The sequence below is a fragment of the Hydra viridissima genome, unplaced genomic scaffold (assembly GCF_058129835.1).
Source record: "Hydra viridissima isolate aposymbiotic clone 2 unplaced genomic scaffold, HvirCarnegie_v1 scaffold_11, whole genome shotgun sequence".
Taxonomy (NCBI): Eukaryota; Metazoa; Cnidaria; class Hydrozoa; order Anthoathecata; family Hydridae; genus Hydra; species Hydra viridissima.
Window position 1 is genome coordinate 8,049,989 of NW_028324310.1, and position 25,596 is coordinate 8,075,584.

General features: G+C 26.7%; 1 protein-coding gene across 3 annotated transcripts in view; it reads left to right on the top strand.

Moving 5' to 3' along the window:
* LOC145190873 (ubiquitin carboxyl-terminal hydrolase 9X-like) overlaps nt 1-25,596 on the top strand; it is a 36,119-nt gene that overhangs the window by 6,410 nt on the left and 4,113 nt on the right. For 2 of the 3 annotated variants that reach the window (XM_090066580.1, XM_090066581.1), the window contains exons 11-41: nt 124-523; nt 689-787; nt 1,899-2,129; nt 4,639-4,777; nt 4,875-4,962; nt 5,277-5,328; nt 6,351-6,422; nt 6,683-6,786; nt 6,952-7,069; nt 7,388-7,483; nt 8,135-8,349; nt 8,746-8,874; nt 8,958-9,069; nt 9,222-9,359; nt 9,496-9,613; nt 9,953-10,077; nt 10,267-10,421; nt 10,611-11,147; nt 11,244-11,352; nt 15,276-15,331; nt 15,655-15,745; nt 16,969-17,121; nt 17,416-17,476; nt 17,723-17,985; nt 18,461-18,547; nt 18,733-19,094; nt 19,208-19,435; nt 19,563-19,808; nt 20,945-21,023; nt 21,225-21,289; nt 24,644-24,893. In XM_090066580.1, the coding sequence (XP_089922706.1) occupies nt 124-523; nt 689-787; nt 1,899-2,129; nt 4,639-4,777; nt 4,875-4,962; nt 5,277-5,328; nt 6,351-6,422; nt 6,683-6,786; nt 6,952-7,069; nt 7,388-7,483; nt 8,135-8,349; nt 8,746-8,874; nt 8,958-9,069; nt 9,222-9,359; nt 9,496-9,613; nt 9,953-10,077; nt 10,267-10,421; nt 10,611-11,147; nt 11,244-11,352; nt 15,276-15,331; nt 15,655-15,745; nt 16,969-17,121; nt 17,416-17,476; nt 17,723-17,985; nt 18,461-18,547; nt 18,733-19,094; nt 19,208-19,435; nt 19,563-19,808; nt 20,945-21,023; nt 21,225-21,289; nt 24,644-24,893 (4,978 nt within the window). Of the gene's footprint in view, nt 1-123; nt 524-688; nt 788-1,898; nt 2,130-4,638; nt 4,778-4,874; nt 4,963-5,276; nt 5,329-6,350; nt 6,423-6,682; nt 6,787-6,951; nt 7,070-7,387; nt 7,484-8,134; nt 8,350-8,745; nt 8,875-8,957; nt 9,070-9,221; nt 9,360-9,495; nt 9,614-9,952; nt 10,078-10,266; nt 10,422-10,610; nt 11,148-11,243; nt 11,353-15,275; nt 15,332-15,654; nt 15,746-16,968; nt 17,122-17,415; nt 17,477-17,722; nt 17,986-18,460; nt 18,590-18,732; nt 19,095-19,207; nt 19,436-19,562; nt 19,809-20,944; nt 21,024-21,224; nt 21,290-24,643; nt 24,894-25,596 lie in introns of those variants that run through there. The other variant, XM_090066582.1, reaches the window with a different exon arrangement.

The window sequence follows — 25,596 nt, forward strand, 5'->3', positions numbered from 1 at the left end:
TAAAGTTTAACTTCTTTTCATCACATTTTGAAACATTAATCTCAGTACTCAAGCTGTATTAAGTTGGGCTGTTAGTGTTTCTAGTTTTATGCATATTTAGAAATAATTTACTTTATCTGGTAGGTTACTTCAAGTTTCACCTTTCAATGGGAAGATGAATGCATTAAATGAAATTAATAGAGTTATAAGTAGTGTATCTTACTACAGTCACCATCGCCACAATAGCTATGAAGAAGATGAGTATTTGACAAATGACATGGTTGCAAAGTGGCTCCAAGAAAATAATGTTTTAGTTATTGTTTTGAAGGATAATCTCCATCAACCCCAGTATGTTGAAAAACTGGAAAAGATCATACGTTTTACTATCAAAGCCAAAACACTGACTGTTAAAGATCTAGATACAATATGGATGGCACAATTAGGTAAACATGAAGCCATTGTAAAAAATGTGCATGATTTGTTGGCAAAATTGGCTTGGGATTTTTCTGCTGAGCAGCTTGACCATTTATTTTCCAGGTTTCAGGTAATTGATCAGTCATTAAAGTTTTTATTATTTACTTTTTGTAAACATCTTTACGCTAAAGTTCAGTAATGTAAAAGTAATTTTAGAAATTTTAAAAAAACATTCACTGAACAGTTTTTTAATAAATCTTATTTTTTGTAACCATGTAAAAAACATTATGTTAAGGCTGGTTGGAATTCAGCAAATAAAAAACAGCAAGAAAAATTGCTTGAGTTGATTCGACGACTTGCTGAAGATGACAAAGAGGGAGTGATTGCTCACAAAGTAAGTTTTTCATGTAAGATCTCTGTAACTTTTATATTGATCATACATGGAATGGATCTTTAAAGACTATCTGAATTGATAATGACCCATGGGATTTTTGACATATTTAAAGAACCACATAAATGGTTTTGAGATTTTTTTTTGTTTTTTTGTTTAAAAGCAAATTTATCTCCAAATGCAGTAAAGATTTTAGAAAACATCATCAAGCTGATCACAATATTTTCTCAATTTAATGTGGACACCTTGCATGAGCTTTCGGACAACAGTTTTTGTAAAATTTTGTAATGCGACACCTCAATTTGGTGGATTTGATTGTTGTTTGCCGCAATTTTGGCCTTACACAGCTCAAATATCATGCCTGCCCAAAATTTTTCAATTAGACAAAGTTGTAGCATTTGTGAAAAATGGGTGAGTTTCGAAACCACAAGAACAGATGTCATGTCAAGCCATAATTCTCTCGCCTAGTTTTTTGGTTTTAATTGCTTTTAGCAATTGAACAGTCAAGTTTGCAGTAGGTTTGGTCATCCATTATAATACAATTTTGATTTCCTTGAAGCTTTTCTCGCAGTAGTTTTTAACCACATTTTTGGCCATTGCTGAATTGCTGTTGGGATTCCAAGGAAGCTGAATTGCTGTTGGGATTCTGCTTCCTGTATATTTTTTTTAGCCATATCTCTTATTGACTTCTTGGATTGTTGACTTTGGAACACTCTATAATTTGATGATACAATGGACAGTTTTCTTTTGAACTTTATACTTTTTTGCTAGCAAATTAATTGGAACATGATTTTTAAGCCACTTGTCAGAAATAAATTTTATTACTTCTTCTTGCGTATACATTTTCTTTATTTACAATCAACTTTTTAAAAACTAACTTGATATTGTTTGAAAGGAAAATAAATTTGCTTTAAAACAATAAAAAAAATTGTCAAAATTAATTAAATGACTCTTGAAAAATCTTTCAAATATCCCATGGGTCATTATCATTTTAGACAGTCTTTACTAAAAGACAGATTTTTTTACTAAAAGACAGATTTCTTTACTAAAAGACAGATTTCTTTACTAAAAATGTTAATAAGAGTTATTTTTATTTTTATAATTCTGTTGTAAGGTTCTCAACTTGTTATGGCAGCTTGCACATAGTGATGATTTGCCTACTGATATAATGGACCAAGCATTAAATGCACACATAAAAATTCTTGATTACAGTTGTTCACAGACCCAAGATAGAGACAGTTTAAAAATACATTGGATTGATTTGTGTGTAGAAGAATTAAAAGGAGGCTCTTGGGTTATTCCAGCACTGAAGCAGATTCGTGCTATATGTGAATTGTTTTATGAGGTATAAATGATTTTATATTTTTTTGTTTTGGTAATTGGTTTTTTAATTTTTGTAATTTCAATGTTTTGATTGTAATTATTGGTTATTGTAATTATTGATTTGATTGTAAATATTGATTGTAAATATGGATCATATAAACATAGATCATAGTTTTCAGATCTGCTTAAAATATTCACCACTAAATTGTCCTATTACAAGAAACAAGTCTATAAAGCATGAAGTTTTTTTTTTTCAAACTTAGAACAGGTTTTCATGTAATTTTGACCTAGTTTTCATGTAATTTTAAATTTCATTATTATTGAATTATGAGTGAAAAAATTATCAAAAAGCTATGCAAAAATTATAGAAACTATGTATGTTATGCAAAAATTATAGAAACTATGTTATGCAAAAGTTATAAAATACATGTTATACAAAAAATAACAGTGTATAATGAAGTATAAGATTGGAAAAATATTTTAATCTCTTCAAATTTTATGATTGAGCTTTGATAATGCAATCATAATACATTAAATTATGGAGAGTTTTGAAGATTTGATTTCAATGATAATTAAAATAACTGTTGTCAAATTTAGCAGTGTTGCACCAAAAGTAGTGCTTTAAAAAATCTCAAATAAATCTTTGTAGTCACTAAACCCTCATTCATGTGTTCAGTGAGAGGCTCTTATAGAACACCTCTTGAATTGTTCCACCATGCAGTCCTTGTTTTCTACAGAATCAACAATTTTTGCAAGTAGATCTTAATACATTTTTCCATTTTTTAACACAACTACAAATAGTATTATATTTAGATGATAGATATGCAAAAAGAATGTGTACTCCTTGTTAATTTTGAGAAGCCTATTAGTATATTTTGATTTATTTGTTTGTCCTTATTACTTATAGTAATTGTCCTTATTTATATGTGTATATTTCTTATAGTAATTGTCCTTATTTTTTATAGTATGGCATAATATGTTTTTACAGAACCATTTACATATTTAAATAGGAACTTACCTCTACTTTGGGAGAATAGCTTCCTAAGAATGTTGCTCTGTGGCTTTAAAATGGCTTTTTTAATTTCAGATACTGACCAAAAGGGTAGTGATTAAAGAATAGTATTTTTTTTTTTTGAATTTAAAATCAAAAGTTTTGATTTTTGTGTAAAGCTTATCATAATTTTTCTGTTTCTAATGTAAATTGTTAAGTGTTTAAGATTTTTTCTTCTGATAGTTCAATAACTCTTAAGTCAGTAACAGTTGACAATATAAAAAATCTTCAATCTTGTGTTTTTGAGTTTTGTTTCTCTTCTATGTAGTCCACCTGCTACATAGAAGAGAAACAAAACTCAAAAACACAAGATTGAAGATTTTTTATATTGGGGTATCTCAATTTTACAAACATGGCAATGTTTTTCCTTATTACATGTGATTCTTTCATAGAAATGGTTCGATAAAATAAAACATGAAACGTTTCTATAAAATAAAATAAATTATGAAAATCTTTGAACATAAAAATTGTTGATATTTAAAACAGGATTTGGATCAATCATTTTGTTTCAGGTTTTTTTCAATTTTTAAATGTGGCTTTTAACATTATTTTCATGTGTTTCATATGTGGCTCCAAGACATTTAGAATTATGAAACTAATTATTATTTGTTTTAAAAAATCTTCTTTTTGTTAAAAAAGTATCAATGCAATCAATATTGTATGTTCTCATTGTATGTTCTCATTGTATGTTCTCATTGTATGATCTCATTGCATGATCTAATTATAACTGGTAATTTGTTTTCAATGAAAGCCTTCTGTCTTAGCTCTTGATATATCATCTATAGTGATTGGTTAATCAATTAGACACATAATGAAATGTCACATGGTTAATCAGTCTGATTAACAATTTGTTACTTTTAATTTAAAATATTTAATTAGTACTAATAATAATTAGTTATTATTAGTACTAGTTAAATATTTTAACCCTTTTGTTGTGCACCTGTATATACTTGTAAAAAAAATATGTGCCTCATGTGCCTCATTTGCTTCAAACAAGTATTTTCGCACCATGTTTTTAAATAGTTTCCTGCTCAACACGAATACTTTCATTAGGTGAAAAAAGTTTCAAAAAAATCCACACAAAAATAATGACCATTAATCCCAAAAAAATTGGATTTGTTGCTGATTTAGGGTTTTTTTAGTTTTTTATTCTCAAAAATGTATTTAAATTCCTTGAAATTCATGTATTCAAAAGTATGCAGCAAATTCTGATGAAATTTCGGGTGTTAATTACTGTGTTAATTATCTCTGTGCTAGTGACTACTGTTACAGTCACTGCAAAGTAATTAGAAAATTTGCCGATTCCTGTCTGTACAGTCATGAATTTATTTGGTATAATAACAGGAGCACAAATACCTTAAACAAATAAAGTTTAAGATAGTTTTAAATTGCAAGATTTGAAATCCAAAATTAGATTTTTGTGTCATTTAGATGTTTTTTTTTCAATCCTACAAAAATAATAACTTATTTACTGACATAGAGTGGCAATCAAGTTTCAAGTCACCATGTTTTATATCGCAATAATGTTGTGGAAAATATTCAAAACAAACATGCTATCGTTAGTTTAGTAGCTGAAAATCTTACAAAGTATATGGGTAGAATACGCAATCTTTATCAGAGTAAGTTAATTTTAATTCTTTTGTGTTGTTTTACTTTTCTATCTTAAGGTGTTTCATTAGTAAGCTGAAAATTAATTTTGAAATTCTCTTTTCATAGCTGATGCAACCATAAATCCTGAGGAGCTTTTCCCTGATAGAAGATACGCACATGTTCGTCAGATTCAAGAGCGTCTTGACTTCCTTAGGTTTGTTAAATATTTATTTCTATTTAACATTTCCATTATAAACATTAATGAGGTAATAAGAAATTCTTGCAGTTTGAAAATTATAAAGAAAGTAACTTTTTTTGAATTTTTTTTTTGTTCCTCAGTCTATGTAAATTTAAACAAATTTTTTACACACTTCATTAATGTTAAGTTTGAAAAATAAAAATGTAAATTTTAATTTAAGAATTTTTAAAATTGTTTCAGAATAGTGTAATAAAAATGATAAATTGATGGTTTCTTGATCTTTTGAAAAAAACCTTGGAAAGTCAAAAATATTTGTGCATTCTTTGTAGATTTATATTAAATGATGGAAAAATGTGGCTTTGCCAGCCTCAAGCAGAGCAGGTGACTTTTTCATTGTTATTTATAAAAACAAATATTGTTTATTAATTTTTTTGTAAATTATAAAGATTGAAATGTAAATTGAAATGTTTGAGACTTAAAAGGTGGGTATCTTTAGTTTTAAACAATGCTGTTTATAAATATTGTTTCATTAAAATTAATTTTAATTACAACCAGAATAAAATTAAATTTAATTACAACCAGAATAAAATTAAAATTAATTTTAATTACAACCAGAATAAAAATTAACAACAGAGTGCTGTTACTATTATTTATTAGAAAACTGCTTTACAATCTACAGCCCTATTTGAACCTTTGGAATCTTTGATGTTTTAATTGATACTAACTGAAACAATGTCATAAGGTCCTATATTTTTGTTGCATTAAAAATTACATTTATTAGAACATTAAATTCCTAATTTCTGATTTTTTTCTGTTTTTTTATTTATATTTTGGAATTTCTAATTCATATTTAAAGTCCACAAGAAAACATTTGCAATCATTGATTTTTTAAGTTAATTCCCCTTCTTAGGAGGTAAAGTTTGTTCTGAAATACAGTGGAATAAAGTTTGTTCTGAATTACAGTTAAAAAAATAGTCCATGAAAGATTTTTGAAATCTCTTAAACAAACAAAAAATAGGGACAGCCCAGCTTTAAAAATTTATTATTTAGAAACTACAAAAGTGTGACATTTTTTGAATTTTAAAATTTAATTAGAAATTAAAAACAGATTATATTATTTGCTATTGTGGTACAAGGCAAACTAGTTAATCCTTCGTTTATCAATAATTTTGTAAAAATCCTTTTACCTTTTTACCTAAAACTATATGAATAATTTCATTTTACACAACATTTTGTTATAGATAAATTTAAAAATTGTATATTTTATCTGTTTTTTTACATAAGAAAATATCTTACTAAAAGATGTGAAAAAATTACTTACCTTTATATTACCATGATGATTTCTAAGTTCTCCTCTTTTTGTTGTTTAAGTGTTTTGTTTTTTTTATTTTTCTTTTTTTTAGATTTGGATATGCCTAGCAATCAATAGTGTTTTTCCTGTAGATCAAGATATTTGTTTTAAATGGTTTTCTACAGTAAGTAGATTGAAGTAGAGTTCTATAAAAAATTGAAAAAATTTATCTAGTAAAATGAAAATCAGTAAAGTGATTTTTTTTTAAGCAAACAAATGTATAGATTTTTTTTTGCCATTACACATTAAAATGTTTTGTTTTTTTTCTTTATCTTTTTAAGTACATATGAAGTATATAAAGAACTAATTTTTTATATTATATAATGTTTATATTAGATGATATTTATATTAGATAATGTTTATAATAGATAATGTTTATAATAGATAATGGGAGATGATCCTGACTTAGATCCTGACATAACCAGATTATTCTTTGAAAATAATGTCCTGAAAACTGATCCTGCCATGTTAAATGAACATGGTTTGAAGTATGCTCTCTTTATTTTGTTAATCCTATTTTTTTTTAGTATTGCAAAATATTATTTTGTTATTCCCCTTTACATACATCATAAATGCATGTACTCATACAAATATATACTCAAGTTTTTAAAGAAAGTAAAAAAAGTCTTTTAAGATACTTTTTTCTTTGATAGATGTTTTGAGCGTTTTTTCAAATTTGTAAACATAAAAGAAGGTTACCTTCAAAAGAAAAGGAATGGAACATTTGTTCTTGAGAATACACAGCTAATTGGTTATGATTATCTATGGAAGGTGAGTGTGAAAAAATATTCATTTTCTGTTTAAAATATAAAGCTTTTAATGCTTAATTGATCTATTATGAAATGGATTGGTACAGAATAAAATGTAAAAAGGAACCATTTCATCACCAAATACGACCTTTTTTTAGTATATTTGTATATTAACTGAAGGTCTAAACCTTTTAGTTAATGAAATTATTAACTGTCAAAAGCCTAATAATATCTTTTTTTTGAGATGTTCTTTTACTGAATTCAACCTTTCATTTTTACAGGAATTAAAATCATCTTTTTAGTTTTTGTTTTTTTTTATAAAAATTAAATATTCATATAGGTTATAACTCAAGCTTCCGTGGGAATAGCTACACAGGCAATTGAAGTACTACGAGAAATCTACTCAAATCTAGGTTCACAGTTGAAGTCAAAGCAGGTCAGTTAAGCTAAATTACAATTAATGAAAAGTCCTTTTTTACATTTTTTTTTACATTTTCTAAAGAATCATAAATAAATTAAAGCTTAGATATAATAGAGAAAAATATGATCCTTAAGCATCTTAGGATAATTATGAGAGATTATTATGAGAGATTATTATGAGAGTTTATTATGAGAGATTATTATGAGAGATTATTATGAGAGAAAAAAATGTTCTGATTGTCATCTCTTAAGATAAGGAAAACAGTCTGTAATTGAACCTGTGTGAACAGCCAGTACTTAAGATAAGGAAAACAGTCTGTAATTGAACCTGTGTGAACAGCCAGTACTTAAGATAAGGAAAACAGTCTGTAATTGAACCTGTGTGAACAGCCAGTACTTGATCCATCCTGTGTGTGAACTGCAATAGCAATCACATTCCCATTACAGTGTCAAAAATTTTTTTAATAAGTTAAATTTGGTAAAAAATTTTCTTACTTATAGTTTTCTTTAGCAAAAATAATCTTGAAAAAATTTACTAAAAATTTGTTTAATCGGATTGAAAAAAGCTAACTTACATGAGTTCAGAGACTTATCTTCATCTATTCATCAGTTTTTATGTAACAATACTTTAATGTTTTAACAATATTTTAATTCTATTTCAATTTAGAATGAAATCCATACTATGTTTATAAAAACTTGCAGCGATCGCATTCATCCATGTGAGGAAATAATGTGCAATACAGATTTTAATACTCCAGAGGGTAAAGCTAATATACTTAAGGAAGCTCACAAAGTGACTGCATGCTTACGTGCTCTTAAAGTTTATGTTGAAGAATCAGACAAAAACTACACTATTGAGCGTTCCATTCCTGCTCATGAAAGGTTTTAGAGTTTTATGTTTTATTAAAAATTTTAGTAATTTTGAAATTCTGTTAAAAATTTTTTCTATTAAACTTTTTTAAAGCTTTTTTTTTAAAACTGCAATACAAGTCCTTGGGTATTTGTAATTGTCAGACTTATTAATGTTAAAGTTAAGTAGTCCTCATTGATTGGTAACCATGTTTTTACAAATTTTACAAGTTAAGCAAATCTTTGAAAAAACCTTTTCTGTACAGTTAGTTCCTCCTCTTGATGCATTTTAAAAATATTTTACAAAGAAAAAGACTATTAAAAAATAACAATATTTTGTTTTACTGTAGTAAAAAAAAACTGCAACAAAAAAAAGCAATTAGTTTTTATAATAATGCTCATTTAAATCATTGTTGTATTTTTTTAAAGATCTGCTCGTGGCAAGCAAATTTGTTTATACATTCGGTTTCCTCAACAAAATCGGCAAGTTGAAGACTTTGAAGTATGGTCACATTCTAATGAATCGATTGCCTCACTTCGTAGAAGAATATATGTTCGGTAATTTTGTTTGATAACATTTTTGTACACGATTTTTCTGTTTTTAAATGAAATAACATTTTATGAATTTTTATTTTTTTTAGTTTAAAAAATGCAGTTCAAGCAATAAAACTTGACATTTGTTACAATAATGAAGTACTTAACCCTGCTGATGATCGTAAATTGATCAGTGATTTAGCAATTAAAGACCGAGGGGTAAGTGCACTAAGTGAATATTAATCCTAATTATTAATGTAATATTGATTGTTAATGTAAATTTGATTTCAATATTTTTAATTTTTTTTTTATTAATCAAAATGATCTAATAGTTTTTTCTTTTATCAAGCAGTTTTTCAATAATTCTTTAGGTTTTTGCAATAAAGTTTGGTTCAACAACAAATAGTGTTCCCTCTTCTCCTGATTCTTCATCAGATTCATCTCCTCCACCTACTCCACAACTTGGGGATGGGCCTAATGTTGAAGCAGAGCATTTGTTGCCAGCTGTGGTAGAGTTTTATTGTTCTGTTTTATTGAAAATTTTATTATAACAAATATTGTAGAAAATTTTTAATATTTTTTTTGTCTCAATAAAACTTTGATAAATGCAATGGTTATCGTAGTTTTCTTTGTCATTTTATTTAGATATTATCAAGAACAAAATTTGTACAAATGTTGTTTACGCTAGGAGATTTAAGTATGAAATTCCACCTGGAAGAATTACAAGATATTGTCCTTAGTCTGCTGAAAATATGTTCCTCAGGTTTGTGATTTTTGTTTTTGTTAGCATATCTTGTATTTAAAGTGCTAAAGTACAAAAGGCATTTAAAGGCTTATTTTATTTTCATTTTTCTAAGCCTTTATGAGATATTTTTTTAAACAATAATAATTGCAGCATAAACTAAAAGTAAAGTATTCAATTTCCTACTAATCTCTGTGATTCAATTAGAAGTCTTTGTTATTCTATGACAGATGAAATTAGAAGTTTGTGTTGTTCTATTATGACCTAACTTTCAATGTTTTTTTTTTTTTTTTATAAAAAAAAACTATAACAATATCTATCCTAACATATCTATACAACATATATACTATATATTTTTAGATGTTGAAACTATCAATAATATAAAAACAATATGCCATAACAGTGGACTGAAAGGAATGTCCTCTGTCACATTAGAGAAACTATTTTCAACACTAACTCCAATACAGGCTTTATATAATCTTGAGGTTTCTTTTTTTTTTTTTTTTTTTGAATTTCCTAGTTTTTTAAAAAAATTAAAAATTGTTATTTCTATTTAATTTGATCAGTCCTTTAAAATGTTTTTACTAATTATTTAATGGTTTCTTTTTGACTTTTTGAGTTTTAGACATTTGATATTTGGAATAGTGTTCAATCATATGTACACTTTTTTTTAGGTTATTTATGCTTTATTACTTCCAGCGATGGAGCCATTAGAAAATTACCCAAATATTTTCCAACACAATATCATATTAGCAGGGGGTGTTGATTGTATTCTAAATATGTTCACAAATAAAAATTTTTTGCATGGAGCAAATACTATTATTCAAAGGTATTTTAATATTTTACTGTTTAAATTAGGCATTTGAAAAGCTGTTTATATGCAATTATTTGCTGTTCCTTTCCAAATCTGATAGTGATATCTAATTTCTACTATCTTATGTGCAATGGTTTAATTTTTTTCTATCTTATGTGCAATGCTTTAATTTTCTTAATGTGGAAAACTTTATTACTTGTTTAGAATGGTTTACAGTGTCCTACTCAAAATCTCCAAGTTGTTTTTAACAACAATTTGCTTTGCCCATATTACTGTTGTTGCAGAAGCTCTAAATAAAGACTCAGGCAAAGATATTGCTATTTCCTCAACACAACACAACTATGCTATTGTTTTACAACAAGCCAGTCAGCATATCCCTAACACATATCATGACTATGTTCTTAGGAGTATATCTATTAAATTAGGACAAGCTTTAAGTGGTAAGGCAACAAAATATATGCCTGATATATATTTTGTGAAAATTGTACAAAAAATTTGCTGGGCTGCTGCTGCTGGAGATGTATCATTGCATCAAATGGATTTTAATAATATTCATTCTCTCTTTGAAAAACATGAAGAAGTGACAAAGTGTGCTAGCTTTGAAGATTCCAATTTAGCAAAGGAAGCTTTTGAAGTTATGACAATTGCTTTAACATTATGTCCTATGATTCTTGAAACACTTATTCGGGATAATTCTTGGCATTTATTTATAGTTGATACTTTGTTATTGTGCAAGTCCAGGTAAAATAAAATTAACTCAGCACTAGTATAGTTTAAATATATTACACAATAAAAAAAAAAAATTTTTATAGTTATAGTTTGTTATTTTGTTTACAGCACCATTCGTTCAACAGCAGCAGAGCAGTGCTTTTTAATTGCTACTAAATGCTGTAATTTAGAAAAACCACTGAAATTCTTTATTCAATTGCTTTTCACAGTTAGAGATGTAAGTTGTATTTTGATAAAATTACTAGAAATTATGCATTATACCTAAGTAATTACTTAATATGTGATAATTGATCTTGAATTTACCCTCTATAAAAATATGTTTGTTGAGATGAAATAAATATTTTTGTTTTAAGTATTGCCACAAATTCAAAGAACAGATCTTTAAGCATTGCCATAAATTCAAAGAACAGAAGGAAAAGTTTTTTATTAATTTTCAATTTATGAACCAAATTATTTTTTATTTAAAATGGTAAAACAAAAAATTCAAATTAAACAAAAAACAAATTTGACACAATTATTTAAAAAACAATTAAAAATTTCTATAAAGCAAATGGAAATTATTTTTTAATGCTGCCTTTTTTAAGAAAAACTTTCATATGCCAATCTCATGTAGTTTAAGGCCAGTCTCCGTAAATTTCAGGTTTGTTTCGTTTATCTAAGGGTGACGTAAAACTGTGCGGTTCAGATCCCGCAGGATTTTTCTAAACGTTTATAATAAAACGTTTATAAAAAGTCCGACAAGAAAGTTTTCTAATTTTTTGAGTATATATCATGAGTTCATAACATGTTATGAATTAGTATATAATATAATGATTTATAACAAACCACTTTTATTATTAAAATCTTGAATACTTATTATTTGCAATAGATTTTTTAAATTGGATGTAAATTGTGTTGGTGTATGTTACAAAATTAGTGCTCAATGTTCAGAACAGAACATAGAAAATAGAAAGTGCTCAATGTTCTTAAAGAACAAGAAAATAGAAAGACTTCTTGACGATTCTGAAAAAAGAGAAACTGGCAGCGTATATATATATATATATATATATATATATATATATATATATATATATATATATATATATATATATATATATATATATATAATATCTAAACAATATCTAGATAATCTAGATATCTAAACAAACAAAAAATTAATAAATCAATTGACTGGATGATTATTGTTAAAACAAAATGAATAAAAAATTATGATAAATTAAATAATGATAATCAATACAAATCAAATCCTATTTCACAAAAATTTATTACCAGAATTTAAACTATTACTCCAATAATATCACAAAGGATGTTTTCAAAACCAATCGCAAAGGTTTTTTCAATTCATTTTGATGTTTATAAACATTTGACAGTTACAATTTTCTACAAAAGAATTTAATAAATCGATTTCTATTTCTTCCAAACAAATCGGTTAAATTCGTTTTGTCAACAGTCTTCTAAAGACTACTGCTGATTTTATTAATTTATTTATTTTCAATCTAAATCTTTTTCTTTCTCGCAATATTTTCATTCTTGTTAAATAAACATTTTCTTTTTCTTCATTTTCTCCAGTTTTATTTATCTTTACTATACAAATTAAACATGCTATCAGTCAAATTTCAATGTGTTGTAATTAAGCAGGATCCATCCTTCTTCAGTAAAATAAATCACATTTCTATATAATTATAAAATATACTTGTAAATAATTTTTTTTTAGTTATATAGTAAGCATTGTAAAATAGTAATTGATTTCTTTGACCAGGAAGTTCCATCAACTACATTAAAAAATTAAAAGTATCATGAAAGGTGCTCAAAAGAGACTATGCTGTCAAAATATATTTGGCAACTAAAAGAAAAAAAATATTAACTTTAAATTAAACTGGTCTATTCTAAAAACTGCGCCTACCTATAATAACATATCTCAAAAATTTATATTTTGTTAACAAAAAAAGTTTGAAATTATGATTTATTTAGATCAAGAAAATTTACTAAATAAAAAAACTGGACATTTCTAAATGCAGACATGAAAATAAGTACCTTTTAAAAAATTATAAAAAGAAATGACCAAACTTACTAACCAAATTTATCTAATTCTAATTTAAATACCAATTAAAAAATAATAAATCTCGCTCTCTCTCTCTCTCTCTCTCTCTATCTATCTATCTATCTATCTATATATATATATATATATATATATATATATATATATATATATATATATATATATATATATATATATATATATATATATATTTATATGTATATAGTTATATATATATATATATATATATATATATATATATATATATATATATATATATATATATATATTTATATGTATATAGTTGCCTTAGAGGGCAGAGGTTCTATCTCCATGTTGTGCTCAAATTCAACTATGACTTTAGGGACATCTTCAATGTTAATAATTTCAAAAAAGTTGAATTATTCCTATCATGTTTGATAGTTCTAATTGATCAAAAAACATTAACACTAACAAAAAATGAAATTGCTGATTTATGCTTAATGCTCAAACTTTGTTTTTGTTCTCCTGCAAAACTACCCAAAATGGAGATAGAACCTCTGCCCTCTAAGGCGACGATATATAATGACCACATGCTCTATTTTGTTTATTACAAATAACTTCCACCGACAGAAACCATTCTGCTTATGCGGTCATCAAAAAGCCTTTCAAAACAAAATCGCTAAGTATTACCGAGTTCTCGACACTTCAGTTAACGTTGTCGAAAGAAATAATTAAACATCAGATTTTCTACCCTACCTTCTGAATCAAAGTATGAAAAAACAATATAATTCAATATCAATGTTTTTTAGCTTGTAGATAACTAGAAAAGTTGTGCTTAACACTTTTTAAAACATTCATCTTTTAAGTTTAAGGACAATATGCATCATCCACCATATTTTTGTCAATAATATTTTTTTCAATTTAGCCCAATTTTTTTTCAACAAAGTTATTCAGCTTAGACAACAAATTTTCAAAAACAGTTTTTTTTAAAAAAAGAAGTTATAGAAGGTAAGAAGAACTACCATAAAATTTGGACTGGCCTTATATCAAATGAGATTGATAGTTTGTACACAATTTTGTACAACTTTTTTTTAAAAAACATTTATATGCCAATTAATAGGTTGCACACAATTTTGTACAGTTTCTTTTTTAACTTATTCTTGGGAGATACTTGGTAGCAAAATGGGAGTAGTAATTTTTACCAACTAAAAGTATTCTGGAAGCACTAAATGTATAATAGAGCTTTAATTGGTTGATTTTAGTGTAAAAGAGTACCTACTTAAAAGAGGTAAACCAAATGCAGTTTTTAGTTTTAGGAATGAAAAAGAATGTGATTGCTTATACAACTCATATCTAACTCTTACATAACTGTTACATTGTTTGAGAGGAGTGATAAATGTTAAATTATATAAAAGGTGTGTTCTTTACCAAAACTAGGTGATATAAAAAAGGGTTAGAGGACCAAGTCTTAGAATGACCATGCTAAAGACAAAAATGATAAAATTGTTTGTGCAGATCAAAGTTAAGGATTAAGGTTGACTAGCAAGGTTTTGTAGGAAAATAGTTGTTTATTGTATGTAAAAATAGATCATCTGCAACTAGCCTGATGTTCCAGCAAAGTTTAACTGTCACTTCTAACATCAAAATGATTTTTAGTGCTTAATGGAAAGTAAAACTTGTAGTGCTTGCATATATCTTAAGGTTTTTTTTTAGTGTTGTAAGATTTATGGGTTAAGACAGTGAGGCTTGAGCAGGGAATATTTAAAAGTTAAAATGAACAGATGATGGTTAAATGGATGTGTTGTGGAATACTAAAATTACCAGGGCAGATGCCCTGCTTTGTCAATTAACTAAAGAAAACAGATGTTTGAAAAAAAAAAAATTAATGGTAACTTAAGGAACTGTCAATCAATCCTTGCATGGAAAAATAAATGTTAAATGCATAAATATTTTGTCAATTATAATTTAAATGCAATTTATTGTGTCATTCTTTTACTTAACTTGAGATTCTTTGTTAATGTTTAAAAAAAGTCCAATAAGATGATGTTTATTATAAATGTTATTTAAGCCTTTTTAATGGTTAGTTATGTTTTTTTTTTTATGTTTCTTTTTTTATTCAGACAAAAGCCACAGAGCACTCAATGCAATCTCAAGAATATTTCAGTTTGTTTTGCAGGTAATTTCTTATTTTAACAAGGAAGTATGCAAAAAAAAAAAAAAAAAGAAATGTCAAGAGATAAAGAAATAAAAACAATGTTTCATATTTTGCTTTTTTTCTCTCTCTCACTCAATGTTATCTGAGCTTGTTTACAATTTTAACACTTCTTAATTATCATAGTGGAACCTTTGCTGAATAATTTTTTCTCTAATATTTTTGATAAACAATTTAAAATAAGGCTTTTTTTTGCTGGAGAGTGTTTTATACATATTTAAAATATAAGACACAGTTTCATAATTTTAAATAATTTATCAGTGGCTGCTATTTCCCTGCTACTGTAGGTTACTAAACTATGGAAGAAGTATAAATTTTCAATTACCTAATGCAACAAAATTTATGGAGCAAGAGTTGAAATGGCTGCGTCAAGTTCAGGTGTTTTTTTTTTTTTTAGAATTAATATTTTAATATGTTAAGATATATTTTAACAATTTCTTTTCGTATTTTTTAAAACTAAAAACTTACATTTGATAAAAATGGTTATTAAATTTAGTAAAGAAAACTTTTTAGCTTCAAATAAGCTTTCTGCTTTCAAGAATAAGGGATAATGAAAAGTTAACAACCACAATTTTTTATATTTTAATTAAAGTTTTTCTGAATACATTTTAAAATCTATAATATAATACCCCAAGTCATATAATTAAGTATTTAACTTGTTAAAATTAAAGGTAAACAACTATGAGAAGCAAATTGTAAGTTAATTCTTTCATACTTAGTGAAGTGTATGTAAGCAAACTTATCTAATTTGTTGCTTGTTACAAATTTTGATGTATATATACCTTTTAGATATTTAAATTACATATTATTCTTATCTTTTTCCAATTGTTTTGTTTTTTTTTCTGTTTATTTCCATGAAGTATTTGGTTATGACAAAACTTGTTCGTTTCATGTAAAAGAAAGTGTTTTTTTTTTCTTTTCTTTACTAAATTAAACATTAAATTTATGTAGTAATTTTTTTTATTCCTGTTTCTACTATTGTTTCTACAAAGTCTCTGTCATTAGGAAGAATTTAATGATCTTAGAGCAGAAATTGATGCAAAAAAATGATAATTTTGTTGTAATCAGCTGATTGAATATTTCTTAACCATAACAATGAAGCTTTATTTTGATTTCTTCCAGTAGACCTATCATTGTAAGCTGTATATTCTTGAATTGTAATGTTTTGAAGTTTCATAATGTAATTAGATAATATAATCTTCATACATTTGTTGAAAAAGTATCAGATTTATATTATTTTTCACCTCTTAGCTCAACCTTGAATTAATATTGCTGAAGCTATTTTTTCAAAAGAACCAAATTTTCTTATACAAATATTCATTTCTGGGCTCTTATTTATGTAAATGCCGTTTTTGTTTATTTTAAATAATGCTATATTTGTAACAATATCAAACCATGCTACAATATACTATTTAAGAACAAACCACTTGAAGATTGAAAAATAAAAATCTGATCATCTGTTTCATCTGAGCATTAACTCTTAATTAGAATGTTGAGTTTGTTAATAGTTAATGTGTATTTTGCTTAGTATATATTTAATAGATGTATTTGTTTTTTTTTTTACTTATTTTACAAACAATATAATTGTATTCATTTTTTAGAATGCATACTTAAATGGAGAACCGTCAAGAGAATCAACTGATGATGTTTTACTTGAGGGTCACCTTGGATTAATAAAAGAATTATTACAATACCATTCAATACAAAAACGTTATCATATTGGATGTGAAGAGGGAGGTGAAAAGCTTATTGAGGTAAGTTTATGTTTTGTTTTACATTATAAAGAAATCACAGTTAAATTCACAGTTACTCTTTTTATTAATTTTTTGATTTTATGGCAGTATTATTTTTTTTTTTTTTTTTTTTTTTAAAAAAAAAACCTCAATAGCAGAACCATTATATTTAATAGCAGAACCATTATATTTAATAGCAGAACCATATTGTTAATATTTCAACCTTAAGATAGAAATTGTTTAATCATGTTATTAACATTTCAACGTCAAGATAGAAATTATTAGGAAGCTTTGCCTTTCTTTTTATAATTATAGAGACTTCTTAACGACTTTGTTTTCTCTTCTTCAAGATCTTTATTAGCAGCAAGAAAAGGAGGTAATCTTTAACATTTTTACACATAAAAGTATCTTGAATCATTTTTTGTTTTTATTAGTATTTTTAAAAGATTTTTTCAGATTTTTTATTCTAATAATTTTTTATATCTTATTTAAAATCATTACAATAATCTTGTATCGTTTAAATTTGATGATACGAAGGAAGATGATTGTGATGAAAACTGTTTTATATAATTAATTAAAAGCAGGTGTCAGAGATTTAATTTTAAGTATCATTCAACTTCAGTTTTTCTAGATCAAATTCACCCAATGTGTAAGACACAGCAAACAATTAAGGCTGCTCTTGAACTTTTGATTTCTCTTGCCTCTAATTGTGTTCCTAATCTCCGCCTAATAGCTGATTATCTTACGCAACTCTATTACACTGGTTATGATGGTGCTATCACAGAATGGGAGTATCAGCCTCCAATAGGACCTCGACCTGATAATGGTTTTGTTGGATTAAAGAATGCTGGTGCTACATGTTACATGAACTCAGTTTTGCAGCAGGTGTGTTATGTATGTATGTATGTATGTATGTATGTATGTATGTATGTATGTATGTATGTATGTATGTATGTATGTATGTATGTATGTATGTATGTATGTATGTATTTAAAGTCACTTGTAAAAAATATTACTCCAGACTGTGGCTCAATCTGCTAACAGAAGCTCCAAATAATGTTGTTTGTTAGACTGAATATTGACAAAAACCTATATTTGTAGTCTTATTATTATTATTTTTTTGGCTAAATGAGCGTATTGAATCCATGCAAGTTTTAGTCAAGTTTTAACCTAAAGATTTATCAGTTACATGTAATGCAAGCAAGCTAAAATTGTAAAGGAAATGAAATATGTCATCTTATTCACTTTTGATTAGATTTTACATCTTAGTTAATTAACTTTGCATGTATTCATAAACTTTTGGGGGTAAGACTCAACAATTTTGAAAATATGCATAAATTTTTTTCTCTATTTCTTAAAGCTGTTTATGATACCAGAAATAGCTAGTGGCGTGCTCAGTGTTGATGTTGGATATGAAGAAGAAGATGAAAACCATTACGAAAAAAAAGTATTCAAATAGAAATTCAGATATAAATATATATTTTTTCATGTAATTTTTGTTTTGAATAGTTTTCTTTGTACAGTTTTACTTCCTATAATATGCTTGAACTATAATTATTACAAAAAAGCTAATACCCCCTTTTTTATTGAGGTATTTAAGGTAAGGAACCTAATGAATTTATATATTTTTAGATTTTGAATATTGATAATGATTTATCATCAACAACCATTGAAAATAAAGAACTTGTTGAAAAGAACAAACAGAAAGAACGTCAACAATATAATACAAAGGTTCTATGCCAGGTTCAAGCTATTTTTGGTCATTTATATGGCAGTAAACTGCAGTATTATGTTCCTAATGGTTTTTGGCAAGTCTTTCGTCTATGGGGGGAACCAGTTAACTTACGTGAGCAACATGATGCTTATGAATTTTTTAATACACTTGTGGACAATATTGATGAAGCATTAAAAGCTCTCAGTCATAGCACAATTTGTTCAAATATATTAGGTGGATCATTTGCAGATCAAAAAATTTGTAAACAATGCCCTCATAGGTAAGAATTTTTTCTGGTTTAAAGTTACTAACTATAAAATTTAGTATCTAAAGATACTTTTCTATCAAAAAAAAAAAAAACTTTGTTTTATTGGCAAATTTTTTTGAAATCAGATACTCTCGTGAGACGCCATTCACTGCTATCAATGTGGATGTTCGTAACCATCATAACTTAATAGATAGTTTAGAGCAATATGTGAAAGGAGATTTACTTGAAGGTGCAAATGCTTATTTCTGTGAAAGGTGTGACAAAAAAGTTGATACTGTTAAGCGATTGTGTATAAGAAAGCTCCCTAAAGTGTTGGCGATACAACTTAAACGGTTTGACTATGATTGGGAAAGGTAATGAAATGTTGCAAAGATAACTTGTTCTTCTAATAAAAATTTCAGTTGTAGTATAATTTATGTATTCTGTTTCATTATTTAAAATTAAAAACATACAACTATTGTGCTTTTACCTCACTTATAGGGACTGTGCAGTGAAGTTTAATGATTACTTTGAGTTCCCAAGAGAATTTGACTTAGAGCCTTTCACTGTGGAAGGTTTAGCAAAAATAGAAGGTGAAATCATTGAAGAGGATATTATTGAACAATCAGCTAAAACTCAATTAATTGATGACGACAAAGAAAAAAGTACAATATATAAACTTGTTGGTGTTACTGTTCATAGTGGCCAGGCTAGTGGTGGACATTATTACTCATATATTACTAATAGGTACTTATTTTAAAGAAATTTTTGTTTTTATTGGTTTTTACTCTTTAGATGACATATGAATCGATGTAAACAAAAATGTTCTAAGTCATAAAAACTATTTTTTTGGGGAACAAGAAAAAACTTATTAAATCCAAAAGTATTACTTAATAAATTCAAAAAAAATCTTGGTGCTTTTTGACATCTTTAAATATTAGATTTGTTAAAATATATATCAAAATTTGTGATATATATATGTTCCATACATTTCTTCAAGCATCTGAAAGCAAAATATCACATTAGATTATGCTGATATAAATGTTCGAGGTAGGCCTAAATACCATAGCCAAACTCTAAAAAATGATGTTTGAGTAATACGGCTATAACATTTGGCTACTGTTTAAGGTCATTTCACTAGCCTAAATGGAACGATATGGAACGTGTTGGATTAGTTTTGTCTAAGAGGTTTTTATGAAAATATGTTACATGATATTCTATGATAGGCCTAAACAAATTGTTAAAAGGCTAATTGGTTATTGAAATTGCAATACAAATCTCACCTGCAATCAGCTCCAACAGTAGTAGCAAGTACAGTTCTTCCTTTGTAGTCAATGTACTCTTTACCTTCCACTTTAGCTTCTTTGATAACATTCCTTTTCCACATAGCCTCATTTTTAACCTTTCTTCCACTGCTAGTACCAGGTTCTTCATTCATTATAAGTCTTTTTCATTAAAACAATGAGATGAATAATAAAATAAGCCCAAATAACCTCAAACTTGTAACCAAAACAAAACAAAAATTGGATTAAAAACATCTGACAGCTACCAGCAGAACACAGCTGGTTTTCTCAGTGCTGCCAACAAAAACCTTCTAAGTCACTAACCTAGAACCTTTTAGTTTATAGACAATATTTCAGCTCTCTATTCAATGTGTACGGAGAGGTCTGTCTTCAAAGAACAAATTTTCATCAAAAAGTCAAATATTAAAAAAAAAATTATTTAGAACATTATTGTATACATTGATTCATATATTACATAGACTTAGGAAGTTACAAAATATTTAACTTGATAAGTAAATTACTTTTTAGATTTGTGTTTTTTTTTATCTAAATGTTCTAAAATGTATTCTGCTGTAGTTGAAAATTGTATTGTTGTTGTAGATCAAGAACAAGTGGAAAACAGAGCTGGTATAAGTTTGATGATGGTGATGTCAGTGATTGTAATATGGATGATGATGAGGTTTCCTTATTTGTTAATATTGTTAGATTAATTCATTGTTTAAATTTTGCTAAATAAATAAATGCAACATAATAATTACAAGATAAGCAAGTAAAGGCATTTCATTTACATAACAATTGTTTATTATGTATCAAATTTTTGAATTGTTATTTCTTTATCTTTTCTCTTTTTCTAATCATCACATCTTTTAAAAAATCTTAGGAGTTAAAAAACCAATGTTTTGGAGGTGAATATATGGGAGAGGTTTTTGATCATATGTTAAAAAGGTATTTTTATTGTATGTTAAAAAAGCTTTAACATTATTTAAAAGATGATTTTGTAATTGTTTTTCTTTAAAATAAAACAATTTTTCTTTAACTAATTTATTTTGTTGCATATATTTTAGTAGCTTTTATTTATTCCCTATTGATAGTAGTATTTAGTGGGTAAATTGTAAATTGTGATCTATTTTGCAGACCATTTTCTTCAACATAAGATTAGTTTTTAACTGACTCAAAACAATACATATATAACTTTTACAATATTATTTATTTAAGAAATAGCAAATAAATATCCAATAGAAATGCAAGTGTAATTCTCAAATAAGCTCAGCAAAAATAGAAAATACTGTATTGCAACATCTGGATGTTGCAAAAAAATCATTCATATTAGCAATGAACTGGTTCGAAGAAATTGGACAGAATAGTGGAGACTATTAAAGTCAGATGAATTGAAATTCAATGATCCCAAACACATATCCAAACTCATTAAATCATGGTTTGATAAAAATAAAATTACTGTAAGGAAATGCCCTGTGCACTCTCCTAACATATCCTATCTGGAATATATGGAAACAAATAATAAAATATATTTACATGGTAAGTTCAGAAATGCTGAAGAATTGTATAAGAAGTTTCAAACTGCCTGGCCATAAATAAAAAAAGGTCAAAGTAATAAACTTGAGTCTATGCTTCATAGATGTAAAAAAGTTATTAAGAACAATCAATATGGTATCATTTACTGATCTGATATGCTTTTGATGATATACTTTTAAAAGCTCCTTTAGTTTTGGAGTTGAAAATTATAATTTATTTATCATTTTGTAATTTTTTTAGATATATTTCATTTTGTATATATTTTAGATATATACACCTAATATATATATATATATATATATATATATATATATATATATATATATATATATATATATATATATATATATATATATATATATATATATATATATATATATATATATATATATATATATATATATATATAAATATATATATAATTAGGTGTTTAAGTTTGTTTCCACCATTTTCTTCTCAAAATTTAGAACTTTATTTTCAAATATTGATGGTACATTTAAGGTTCAAAGTATTGTCCATCACTAACCACTACTTTTTCCCATTTATCCGGCAACAAACAAATCATGTGTTGAAAGAACTGAACATCCCTTGAGGCAATCCACAAATCAATGATCAGCCAGGCCGTGTGCCAGAAAAGGTGGTAATCAGATGAAACAATGTCAGGAGAATACAGTGGGTGTGGTAGAACTTCCCATTTCAGCGTTTCCAAATATGTTTTCACTAGTTGTGCCTCATGGGGGGGGGGGGGGGCAAGTATTGTCATGCAGCAAAATCACTTTATAGTGCCTTTCCTTGTATTGCAATTGTTTTTCCTTTAGTACTCATCTCAAATGCATCAGTTCAGTTCAATATTGTTTGCCAGTAATAGTTTCATTCGGTTTTAGCAGCTCATAGTACACCACACTGAACTGGTCCCACCAATTACAGAGCATAACCTTTTAGCTATTAAGATTGGATCTGGTTGTCAATGTGGATGCATGGCTGGGCAAACCTCATGATTTTTTGTTTGGGATTAGTATAGTGAACCCATTTTTCATCCTCAGTAACAACACACTGCAGAAATCCCTTCCGTCATTGCCTTTGAAGCAATTGTTCACAAGCAAACATGCACCATTTAATGTCCCTCGATTTCAACTCATACAGCACCTAATTTCCTTGCTTCTGAACCATTCCTAGGGTTTTGAGGCACATGGAAATGGCTGGCTGAATCACATGTAATGATTCTGCCAACTCTTCTTGAGTTTGGCACAAAGTCTTCATCAAGCAAAGTCAATCAACTCATCATCTTCAAACACTTTTTACCTTCCACCGCAATGCTGGTTTTTAACGTTGAAATCACCCTTCTTGAATTCCTGAAACCATTTTAAAAAGTTCTTTCAATAATAGCTACCTCACCATATGTATCTGAGAGCATTCGATGAGCTTCAGTCGCAGATTTCTTTGAATTGAATGCGTAAAGTAAAACTTCCCTCAAATGATAAGAATTTGGCTTGTAAACTGACATTTTAAAGCAATTAAAAATATATGAAATGAGTAAATTATAACTTATGTTTGGAAATGGTGCTTTTGACAAGCATGTAAAGTTACCAAATGACACTTTAGATCCGACAGTTCTATTCACCACGTGTCTCTAATGACATCTATCAAAAAATGGCGGAAGCAAAGTTATATACCTAATATATAATATATCTTGTATAGAATAGATACTGTTGTTATATTTATCTAAATCAATATTTTTTTGAATTTTATAATATATATTTTTATAATATATTTTTGTATTGAAATCAAAATAGTAGATAGCTTACTATGTTTTGTCAAAATTCAATATTTGTTCCCTTTGTTTTGGTGGGGATATATATATATATATATATATATATATATATATATATATATATATATATATATATATATATATATATATATATATATATATATATATATATATATATATATATATATATATATAAATATTTAAAGAAATGGACACAAAGTTGTTGTTACTGTAGAAATTTAATGTGTTGTTTTATGTAGAAAAGTGGCTGAAAGTAAACTTTATCCATATCTAATAAATGACTGATGCCAAAATTCTGTTTCAGTTTTGGTTTAGGTTTTTCTCAAACTTTGGTAACTTTTTTTTTTGGTACTGAACCAAAATTTTGTTACTTTTGGTTTTAGCTGAAATTTTGGTTTTGATTGTTCACTATCTAAAATCCATATCACATATCATATATCCATATCTATTATATTATATATTGAATGTCCAAAAAGCCATATATTTTCAAATAATCTTAGATTAATAGCTGTACCTCTGACTCACTCAGTGTAAAATTAATTTTTCTTTTAAAATTTTGTAGCAAAACACTCAGAAATGATTGGCTTTTTGCTAAGCTAATGCAACAGTTTAGAGATAACCCGTTATTAACATTATTAATTGTTATGTATATTATCACTTTGCTTTAAGTGAACAGCATATACTTTAATTGAGCTTAAGTACATATTTATTTTTAATAAATATTTAGCAATTAGCATTCTGTGATTGGGAAAGAAATATTATATTGACAGGTTTTGCACATATTATGCAAAATAGCAGGGTGTATGGTGCACCCTAATATATTTGTTTGTATATTATTTTTGTTGTTATTTCCCCAATGGTTCACAGAAAATTTCAAAAAAGTTTGCAATTTATTGGCTCCCAGCCTGCAATTTACACACTGCTGTGATACTTTTTTTGTGTGTGCAATGATTTTGAGTGTTTTATTTGTGTAGGCGTCAGAAACGTTGGTGGAATGCTTATCTTTTATTTTATGAACGTCTTGATATTGCATCTAAAGTCAACCGCCAAAATAGCTCTCCCAGTGGCAAGTTAGTGATGCCTTCAGCTATAGAAAAATCTGTTTGCAAAGAAAACATTCAGTTTTTACATACAAAAATGCAGTTCTCTCCAGAGTATTTTAACTTTATGCACAAATTAGTGTTATCAAGTCTGACACCTCAAGCACAATCATCTCCACATAAAGTATGTCTTGTTTTAGTTTCATAATTTTAAAAATATTTTTCTGACCTAAGACTATAATGCTGCAAAAATTTTACTAAAGTTAACAAGCTATTTGTTGTTAGCTAAGTTAAGCAGATAAAGCTGGATTTCTTTTCATCTATCAATCTGATAGATAAAAAGTTGTTTATTATACATTTATTATATGTATTTATAAAAGTAACTAATGAAAATTGGAGAGACATCTCTGGGGTTGTACAAATAAATACCATTTTTTATATACAAGTTATTATTAGCTTGCTGCAAATAAAAAATTACAAATATTTTTCCAACATTAAATATTTTCATGTATGTATGTGCTATATTAAATATATTCTTCCATACTTGTGTATAGCTTTTTCTTAAGTATATATTTTTATGGGCTTTACACTTTGACTGCAAGAGTTATATGTTTTTCACTAAAATGCCTCAATATTGTAAAAGAATATTTAAATGTAGTACTAAATCTGAATTTTCAACTATTTGTTTTAATAAGTCTCTAAATGTTTACTAAGCTTTTAGTTGGTTTTATACTAAGTTTTTAACCTATAGGAAAATTTTATTAGTGATATATTTTGGTGCTAAATGATATGGTATATTTGAAGATTTAAAAATTATCTTGAGAATTCTCTTTTTCAAGATTGTACTTTGATAAGAATTTTTGAAGATATGTTGCTTAATAATGAAT